Source organism: Vigna angularis, chromosome 1 (genome assembly GCF_016808095.1).
Source record: "Vigna angularis cultivar LongXiaoDou No.4 chromosome 1, ASM1680809v1, whole genome shotgun sequence".
NCBI lineage: Eukaryota > Viridiplantae > Streptophyta > Magnoliopsida > Fabales > Fabaceae > Vigna > Vigna angularis.
Window position 1 is genome coordinate 51,285,624 of NC_068970.1, and position 10,647 is coordinate 51,296,270.

At 34.7% G+C, this 10,647-nt stretch overlaps 1 protein-coding gene across 1 annotated transcript; it reads right to left on the reverse strand.

The window, feature by feature from the left end:
• Nucleotides 1–42: 42 nt before the first annotated feature.
• Nucleotides 43–9,775, reverse strand: LOC108323484 (LL-diaminopimelate aminotransferase, chloroplastic). The gene is made up of 10 exons (XM_017555961.2): nt 9,526–9,775; nt 9,275–9,345; nt 8,784–8,851; nt 4,257–4,373; nt 3,818–3,880; nt 3,116–3,220; nt 2,880–2,930; nt 1,532–1,852; nt 708–914; nt 43–479 (listed from the first exon to the last, which is right to left on the reverse strand). The coding sequence occupies exons 1-10, from the start codon at nt 9,603–9,605 to the stop codon at nt 186–188; spliced, it is 1,377 nt and encodes a 458-aa protein (XP_017411450.1). The 5' UTR covers nt 9,606–9,775; the 3' UTR covers nt 43–185.
• Between the last annotated feature and the right edge of the window lie 872 nt (nt 9,776–10,647).

Sequence of the window (10,647 nt, forward strand, 5' to 3'; positions counted from 1 at the left end):
ATAGAAAGAGAAGTCTAACACCTTCCAAAATAAGTGCTAGTGAAAGATAGAAAAAACAGTAACAAAATAGCGAAACACTGTCTTACATCTTAATCTAAATTCAAAGGAAAAACAGTTATTTAAAGAGAGAACTAGGTTGAGTCCAAGAGATTACAAGTTATAAAAGCAAAAGAGATATTATAAATTCACTTGTATAGCTGCTTGAACCTTCTGCATGCCTCCAAGACATTTTCCCTGTGACCAAAGGCACTAACCCTGACAAAACCTTCACCACCAGGTCCAAAACCACTACCAGGAGTTGTAACCACATGAGTCTTCTCAAGAATCTCACCAAATACATCCCATGAGCTTCTGCCAGGGAAATGAACCCACACATATGGTGCATCTTTTCCTCCATACACTTTGAATCCAAGAGAATCAAATGTCTCCACAATTATGTTCGTATTTTCTTTGTAGAATCCAATAACTTCTCCCATAGCCTGCATTCACATCCAAAAGCTAAGTCCATTATGGAACTTCTTTAAAGAATACCACAAATTGCATACCTCAACAAAGGCTAGTAATAAAGTTAGTAGCTCAAAAAGTTGGTGAAGATTAATGTTTGAGAATGACATAATAGTAGGAAGATGAAGACAGATCCTTTCAAACAATAATTTACAGAAATTTTGTCTGTTATAGAAATTTAGTAGGAAAACAAAATAACTGACCTTAAGACCTTCTGGTGAAAGGCAAGCCAGACCACCTGCCTGGGAAATATTTGATGCACCATTGAAACAAGTGCATACAATACGGTTGAAGTCCCTGGCAACAGGAAATCCATCAGAAAACAGCAACTCCTTTGGAATCACAGTCCAACCTAATCGGACTCCTGTGAATCCAGCATACTTGCTAAATGATGACGTCTCAATGGCAACCTGCAATTGTCAGTAAGATGTTATGGATATTATTATTCAACGAGACATCAAAAGAAGACTATTTGTTGATTTACAAATTTTTTGCCATATAAAAAACCTTGACCAGCAATCCTCTTGGCATATCAAATAGTTATCATCCAAGATATAGTTTGTATCATAGACAAAAGTAGAAATCATTTGCAGAAGCAAATACACATTTATGGTATTTTCTTCTTTTGTAAGTGTTTATCGAGATGAAATCTAAATAGAACTGTAACAATATTGTAGGGAATGAGCAATCAAGGCCTCCAACATATACCACAGTGCAAGTAAAAAGATTCATCATTTAGATAAATCTCGTACGTAAAACATGACATTTTCATGAAGTAAAAAACTATTGCAAGAACCAAATCTAGAAGGCATGAGACTTGTGGCAAAATAAACTTGGAGTAAAATGCTATTCGGACAGGATGTGAATCTTAGGATCTAGCACCTGATACAAATATTCATGTCATGTTATGGTGGCAATTAATTTCTAATCAAGAACCCACCATATGCATTCCACAGATCATAATCATTGTTAAAGAGTAAACATAGATACCAGTCTTTAAAGATCAAATTATCAGTGACAGACTGACCTCCTTGGCTCCAGGAATTTCAAAGATGGAACGTGGGTTGTCACCAGAAATATACATTGCATAAGCTGAATCATGGATTACTATACTACCGTTGTCCTTAGCAAACTGAACAAGTTGGGTCAGTTGTTCCCTTGTTGCAGCAGCACCAGTAGGATTGTTTGGCGAACAGAAAAAGATTATGTCTGGTCGAGAAATTGAAGATAAATCAGGGAAGAAACCATTTTCCGGACTACACCTCATGTATTCAATGTTTCCAAACTTCTCAACATCCTTCTGGTAGAGGCCAGTCTGGCCCATAATTACACTTGAGTCTACATAGGCCTGCAAATAAAAGTTCCACTATTTACAGAGAACAGAAACAAGAGAAAGAGCTAGAAATATGAACAGAATAAAACTGGTGTTTCATCACTTCCCAATTTTCTATATATTATTTCATTCATCATTTACATCTAATTCATTTCCAAAAGAATTCAATATAGTGTTGCATAATTCCAGATAGTAAACTGAATGTCTACAAACCTTTTTCAACCAAAGTTTCAACACAGTTGATTATATAGCTTCTTGAAAGAGGATTTTGAAAAAAAAAAAAAACATTTCTCAAACATAATCAGTTACCAAACATGGCTAATAATAAATAAGCCCACATAAACAATACACCAATTCCCTGTAATTATTTGTTGTAACTTGTAAAAATGAAGTAACAATAAAATATTCCAACAGAAAAAGAATAAAAAGTCAAAAGCTCTCATAAGCGTATAATATTCATAATTATTTAGATATGCAGTAGCGTAAAGGCTATTCTTGCTCTTCTAAAATTTGTTTGCAGCAAAAGCCATAGTTACAATCTTCATTCCAGCGAACTGTCAAAGAACTAGCTACCAACATCAGATAGAGCGACAACAATGTCCAATATAATAAGATAGATAATTATATATGTTAATAATTTCATAATGAAGGAAAATATGAATCAAAGATGAAACATTAATCAAAGACATTAATTGGTGTTTTTATGTTCCAAGTGCCCTTTTTGCTTAAGTAATAGACAAACTTCTCAGTCAAGGTTTGGTAACTTCATTGAAAAGCATTTCTTGAAAAAAAAAATAAAAAAATCATTGTTCCCAGTCCTCCTATTTGACGAGAAAAATGAAGAAACTTGTTGATTCTTCATAATAGAGCAAAGATGGAAATGCATAAGCTAAACTCAGTCAGCATCTGACCTAGTAAAACAAAGAGATGTAACAATAGGAACAAAACCCAAGTGACCATTTCTTGCATATTGAAGCATAAACGAGAGAGCTAAGCACCTGACGAGACAATAATTGTAACCAACAACATAAATATGAATTACCGGGTATGAAGGGTCTTGTACAGCCATTTTTACATTTGACCCGAAGACAATCTGTCAAAAAAATGAAAATAAAAGAAAATTTTAGTTACTGATTGTAGAAGATGCCCAATTAACATGCAATCCACACCCTACTCCCCACATAGGAGAATTTTTAAATTGAATCAGAATAAGTAGTTCCGGTAAGAGCAAGATAGGCACAAAATATATTTAAATTAAAAAGAAAAAGATAAATGAACCTGGAGACGAGATATATCACACTTTGCTCCATCTGACACAAATATATCATCCTCTTCTATGCCAAGATCGCTGTAAAATGTTGAAGCAATTGCACTTCTTAATGGCTGCATAGATTAGAGATGTCTTTATCCAACCAAATTCCCCCAAGGGTAAACACTAACACCAATTGCAAGCAATGAATTTAGTGACCTCACAGCCCTCATTACAAAGAAAACATTTTATATATAATCACAAAGAATGGGTTTTCCTGTCATCCCAATTCTCAGAATTTTCAAAGATAATATATAAATTAAAAAAAAAAACATAAAATAATGAATGATTAAATGAAAAACAAGTTTATAACCACCCATCCTAAAAAACATGAGCCAATATGGCCAAATTTCTGACCCAAATTTATTACAAGGCTCAAGGCATGACTTCTTCCAGTAAAATTTCTTGAAGATATAGTGCTGAACAGGCACACATGAGATGAAAATATCAAGTTGTCTTCCTTAAATATTTCAAGGACCAAGAAAAGAAAGGAATCCGCATGCAGAATTGATACCATACAGTAAACTAAACTCAAAAAAATAGACATGTAGGTCTAGAAACCATTTACAAGGGTGGAAAACTGTATAACTGGCCTTCAATTTGACGAATTGGGAGGAAGGACCCAAAATGGAAAATGGAAAAGACCTCCTGAAGATGTCAAAGCAACATACCTTTTCACCTTGTTCCGCACCATACCCACTATATCCTTGAATAGTTGATAATGCTTGTGATCTCTGAACAAAAAGGAAAATTACAACATTTTCAAGTATTTAAATGGAAATAGGTGAAGCGCGGGCATTATTTAATTTAGTAAAGTATTATGCATAATTAACACTTCTAAGATTAAAAAATATATATACCTACAAAATATTACTTATGATATAGAAAAGATAAACTGAAACAAATGCAATTAGACATGAAAGGAATTATAAAGATGACGAAATTAAAGCTACTTAAAAAACTGACACATGGTACTACAGACAAAATTCATCGTTAATCATAGAGCTCCAACCTCAAAAGGGGAAAATGATAATTACTATAAAAAAAAGTGTTCATTGTCGAATGTGCTAGCATTAAAGATATATCAACTTGTTCACACCAAAGTTTTACCTTCGACATTGCATCAGTTATGACTTCAGGAATAGGTTCAGTAGTGTCACCAATTCCAAGGCTTATAACTTTAGCATCAGGGTACTTCAGCAAGTGTGCAGACCTTCTCCTAGCAATCTGTGGTCAGTGACATGAAAGGAAGAAACATAGTTTACACTGTTTAGAGAATTAATCTCAAAGTTTAACTGTGTGTGTGTGTGTGTGTGTGTGTGAGAGAGAGAGAGAGAGAGAGAGACAAAATTCATTAATCATTACATAATTCTATACAAATAAAACACAATAATGAAAATAAGCAAACAGTGTAAATTTCAAGAGCAAAATACTGCTACGACAACTCATTTCACAAAATCAGTCTTTCCTTCAAAAATTATATTATTGGATGTTGACAAAGGGGATCTATTGTTAGCGTAACATGCGTGTCCCCAAAAGAACATCAATTCTTATGAAATAGAAATGACTTGACTTTTAGAGAGAAAAGAAAAAAGAGGAGGTTGATTATGAAAAATGCAGTAGAAAATGTTCAAAAGTTATCATTAATATACTCAATAACTTGTTATTTCCCTATAAATGAAATGCATTCTTTCATCTTTGTTAGATATATTATGTTTTATGTCAATTAGGAAAACAGATTTTTTATATTGTTTGATATTGGTAGATATTGTTGATATTGTTTTTTAACAATATCTTCTATTTACCACATTTATGTTTGGTTGCCATATATACTTGTATCATTCTTCATTATAAATATATTATCCTATGTGTGTTTTAGACACAAGGGAGATTAATCCTATGAGGTGGCAACACTTTAGGTTCACAGAAAACTCCCTTACAAGCTTTTAGAATCTTTCCCAACTCTCTATGTTGTTTCTCATTAAGGTGATTCGTCCTTTCATCTCCAGACTCCAGCTCGGCATTCTTCATTCCCCATATGATTGAAACAACCTCAATTTTTGTTTCTTTCTTCAAAGCTTGTGGGGTTACAAGAGATTTAGCCAAAGTTGGGTTGCCCATAATCTTAACCAGTGAGCCATGATCACTGAAATTCATAGTTAGAGTTCTCCAATTTACCTTGACTTCGCCTAACTTTCCTAGCAATGTTACATTTAAGATCAGATACACCCCTCCTAATTCAAAGAAAAAAAATGTCTCTAGACCTTGAATCTTTCCAATTGCACTTCCACATCCCTGCAACACCCTTGTGTTTGACATCTCCCAATCTCACGTTGTAGGGTGGCGTGATTTCAAATTACAAGCCAAGTGATTGCACCAAACTTGTCAAAATGAAGCTGTGACTTGCTCCACTATCAATCAGGATCAAAATGAGTCTTCCCTTAACTCTTCCTTGCAGCCTCATAGTGTGGGATCATACCTCTTGTAGAAAAGATATACAATGAAATTCGTGATCAAAATCCTCCTAATTTTTTCTCCAAATACTCCCTAACCTCATTTGATTTTTCATCCATGAAGTCCCTAAATTCCTCATCTTCAGCCAAGATGATAACTCTCAAATTCTTTTTCTGGGCAATGATATCCTAAGCTATATGCCCCTCTATAGTGAAAACATCTTCCTTCTTTTCTTCTCCTCACATACTCTACATATGGCAAGTTTCAAATTCCTCTGTTTTTCAATCATGTGGTTCCATTCCCCCAATTCTTGATCCTTGTGAGATGACTTGCATTCTCATCCTCGTTGTGTTGCCCATACCATTTTCCCCTTGTGAATTACTAGTGTTTTTCAAGGTCTCAATCCATGATACAACCCCACTCCCTCCATTATATCGAAAGTTTAAGGTATTGCTACAACATGATCCACCTACTGTCATGATTCTTGATTCTTGCATAGCATCTTCCACATCTCGAGCAATTTCCATTGGATCTTGTGGGTGATTCTTGCATAGCATCTTCCACATCTCGAGCAATTTCCATTGGATCTTGTGGGTGAATCTAGTTTCAAATATTGGAAATACTCCAACAATTGATCTTCTGGTGTTGGAGGGACTTGTGACACCAATGTTAGGTTTATTAAGGGACGAGATTCACTGGAGAGACACAACACTAATGAGACCTAAGCCCAACTACATAAGCAATTGATACCACTCTCAACCAAAAACCTTAAGGCAATAGGTTAATGGGTCTTCATCCTTATATGGTGTTCTACTTTTTCATTTCTACTCAATGTGGGACTTAGACTCACACTTGGAATTCTAACAATCTCCCCTTTCAAGAGTGAGTCCCTTCCACATTATCGTACCGCCATTCATCTTGACACGCTTACCTAGAACATTTTGCCAGAAATACTTTCGATACAGGGACCTTTGTACTCATCTAAGCCTAACCTGGTTCTGATACCACTTGTTAGGTTACTTTCGATACAAGGACCATTGTACTCATCTGAGCCTAACCTGGCTACGATACCACTTGTTAGGTTTATTAATGGAGGGGTTCACTAGGGAGATACAACACCAATGAGACTGAGCACAACCACATAAAGAATTGACTCTCAATCTAAAACCTTAAGGTAATGGGTTAATGGATCTTCATCCTTATATGGTGCTCTACTTTCTCATTTCTACCAAATGTGGGACTTAGAACTCAATTGGAATTCTAACAACCAATAGTCTAAATTCTTTGATGTAGTCTTCAACCTTTTCATATTGGCGTATTGCTACTGATTTTTCAAAGCCTGACCTCCAAATCTTCTACTTAGAGCAATTGTAAAATCCTCCCAAGATGGATTTTTGGTTTTCTAGCACCAAAACTTAAACTCATGATTTGCATTGCCTTCCACGTTGATAAGATCCACATACAATTATTCCTCGTTATTTACATTCTAGAGTTGAAAAAAAAAAATCAATACATGCACTTCACACCAAAGGATCACTTCCTTCAAAGGTGGGAAGTTCTACCCTCTTTGTCCAAGGCCTCAACACCTCTACCCCACTTCTTCAAATTTTTGCCATGCACCGATCTTTCCTCTCCTATATCATCATTATGGACCAAGTTTTTCCCTCCTTATGAGGATTTCTCTCCTTGAATTCTCCAAGAAGCTACAGCTGTGATGGAATCTGGCAGTGACAACGCTAGAGTTGTGATAGTTGCACTTTTAAGTTGCTGCATAGCCAAATTCACTTTCTTAAGCAATTGTGTCAAAGGTCTTGCTATCTTCCCATAATTGTATGCAAAACATTCAATAGTAGTGCATAAAACCTAAAACCCACCTTAAAGCCTTTATAGTTTTTGGAATAGGCCATTGAAGGATGGCAGATATCTTTCCGGGATCCATTTCCAGTCCCTTGTGAGAGACTGGATTTGTAGCTTTTCCAATTCACATTTTTTTCAATTAGCATATAACCGATGCTGTTGGAATGTCATTAAAACCTATCTTAATTATGCCAAATGATCTTCCCACATTTTACTGTAAGTCAAGATGTCATATGAAAAAGACTAAGACAAACCTTCGAAGATATGACTACATTATGGTGTTCATGGCCCATTCAATGTGGATGGAGCGTTTGTTAAATCGAATGCATGAGTAAGATTCATAATGCCCCTTCGAAAGACAAATTTCTGAATATTGGGTTCATACATGTAGATTTGATGAAATCCAAGCTTCAAATTGCAAGAAAATTTTTTAATATCAGTTCATACATGCAATTTTCTGGCGCCAAAATTTAAACAAGTGATTTGCATTCCCTTCCGCTGATAAGAGCCAAATGCAATTTTTCCTCACGATTTACATTCTGCACTTCAAAATAAATCTCAACACATGCTATCCACCCCAAAGGATCATTTCCTTCAAAGATGGGAAGTTCCACCCTCTTTGTCCAGGGCCTTAGCGTCTCTCCCCTCTTCTTCAAATTTGTTGCCATGCATTGATCTTTCCTCTCCATTATCATCATTGTAGACTAAGTTTGCCCCTCCTTCTGAGGATTTCTCTCCTTTCTTGAATTCCTAAAGGAGTTCTTTGATTTCTTTCATATTCGGCATATTGTCCTTAACAATGTATAGATTTTTCTTCATTTCTGCCACAACCTTTCCTTGTTCACTGACCCATCTTTCCAAACCAGTGACACGACTTTCCATACTGATCCCTCAGTGGGGATCCAGCAGGTCGAACCCAACTTGATACGCGCCTTGATAAAAAAAAACAGAATAATTCCCAAAAAGCATAGGTAGAACTCTTTTTCCATCGAATAAACCTCAATTAATATTGTTCAACAATTGTTTAAAAAGGAACAAATCTTCCTTTCACACGGCATTCCTGTTTACATTACTACAATCCTTCCTATGCCAGCATCCCCAAGGGAAAATATTATATACAGACTTTACAAAACTCTCAGCCCCATAATCGTTATCTGTCACAGCTAACTATGGTTATTCTTAAATTTCTTTCTATAATGTACATTTCAATCCTATCCTTATTCCTCTGTCCATCAGACCATCAAATGACATATCTGAGGAAGAACTATAACAAAACCAGAAAGGAGAACTATAACAAAACAAGAAAGGTCTAGTAGCATTGCATACCTCAGGAAATAGATACCCAGCTTGAAGTTTTCCCAAATTTGGATTGCGAGTGACCCTTGTCTTGTAGCCTTCAAAGTGAAAAAAGGAAGACATATAAATGATATCTCACTCAATCGTATCTTTAATATTTAGTCAACACACCAGCTAGTATGCCCTTTTCAAAACTATTTAACAACCCTAACGTAGACATTACTATAAAACTAAATGCCAGGAAATGACCATCAAGAATTTGATTTCATAAACTTGTCAACCAAAACATTGTAAAAAATGAACCACTAAGCAGAGGTATGCACCCCATTATAGCATTGGTTAATCACAAGAATAACCAAAAAATTTAAGGGAAAATATGTGCACATTTCCACATCATGATTTCTCCCTTAACACCAATCATTGTTCCATAGCTCTCTTTCTCTCAGTAAGTATCATCTAGCATGGCCATATCCATACATCATTTTCCATTTCCAAATAGAAAAGAGAAGTTTTCAAGGTACCAGTCTCAGCCTCGGGTGTCGCAATGCATTTGCAAATGCCCACGCTCTTCACAGGCAATGAAACATGTCCCCTGCAGCAGCCAAAGGAATCCCATAAATAAAACTCAACACTTTCAACAGTAAAGTGAAGAAAGATGCAATTTTGAATCAACCCAGCAAAAAAATCCTTTTGTGGGTAGGAGGATCCAATTTTATTTATCTTTTCAAGCAAAAGTCACAAAAAGGAAGGGGACAAGTGCAAGTAAAAATACCTAGAATTGAAAGAAGAGGGTGCTAAGAAAGCAGAAGAAGTAGAAGAGAGTGAAGTGGTGAGATTATGGGTTATAGACATTGTTAAATTGAAGTGCAGAGAATGCTTAGATCAAAACTACAAAGCTGCGGCGTCCAGTGTTTGTAAGGAGAGAGGGTAGCTTCTTTTGCTATCAACCCTATCAAAGCAATAATTCTCAACTTCCAAAACTTAAACACTCTTAATTTTTTGAGTTTTGGCTTATGAAAACATGGTGTGATTTTTCTGATTAAACTAATAAGAAGTGGGCACATGAGACGTGGCTCGTAGGAATAGGGACTCTTTATATTCAATTGACTGAAACAGTTTTATATTAATTGTATAAATAATACACTTCTGTACAAATTATTTATATTTATATTTATATTTGAACAACTTTATTAAGTTATAATTGCTAAATCATGTTTTTGTATTTATTTAAAACTTTTAAAACTCAGTTTTCTCTCTTAATTAAATAGTATTTTATGAAATGATTAAACATGAACTTTTAGATATTTTTAAAATACTAAAAAAAATTATTCCATTTTAGTTGTAAGTTAAATGTCAATTATATAACCAATTTAAAATTATGATAAGTGATTGTAAAATTTAGGGTTAAATACGTTTTTAGTCCCTAAACTATTGGTCGTTTCTGGTTTTCGTCCCTCTTTCAAAGTAAGGTACAATTTGGTCCTCATTCTTTTCGAAATGTTCGTTTTAGTCCTTGAAACTTTGGTTTTAGTCCTCATTTGTTGCTAAATGAGGACCAAATTTTCAAACAGTTGTTTAGTTTTCGAGGACTAAAACGAACGTTTCGAAAAGAATGAGGACCAAATTGTACCTTACTTTGAAATAGGGACGAAAACCAGAAACGGTCAATAGTTTAGGGACTAAAAACATATTTAACCCTAAAATTTAATATGAATGTTGAATTGCAAATGCAAATTTATTTTTATTTAGAGTTTATAATTTATACGTAAGATTTTTTTTCATGTATAATTTTTTAATTTCTTACTAAAAGAATTTCTTTGATTTGATTATTTTTTTTTGTTAACAAATTTATTAACTTGTGGCCTTTTTTACTTGTTATTTTAAGTAACATTAG

Bases quoted from the DNA above. Each gene is read 5' to 3' on its own strand.
- LOC108323484 (XM_017555961.2), bottom strand. From the start codon at position 9,605: ATGTCTATAACCCATAATCTCACCACTTCACTCTCTTCTACTTCTTCT. The intron at 4,374-8,783 runs GTATGCAATGCT...CACTGACCACAG, and splicing joins CTGGGTATCTATTTCCTGAG to ATTGCTAGGAGAAGGTCTGC. The intron at 3,221-3,817 runs GTATGTTGCTTT...TAATCTATGCAG, and splicing joins GTGCGGAACAAGGTGAAAAG to CCATTAAGAAGTGCAATTGC.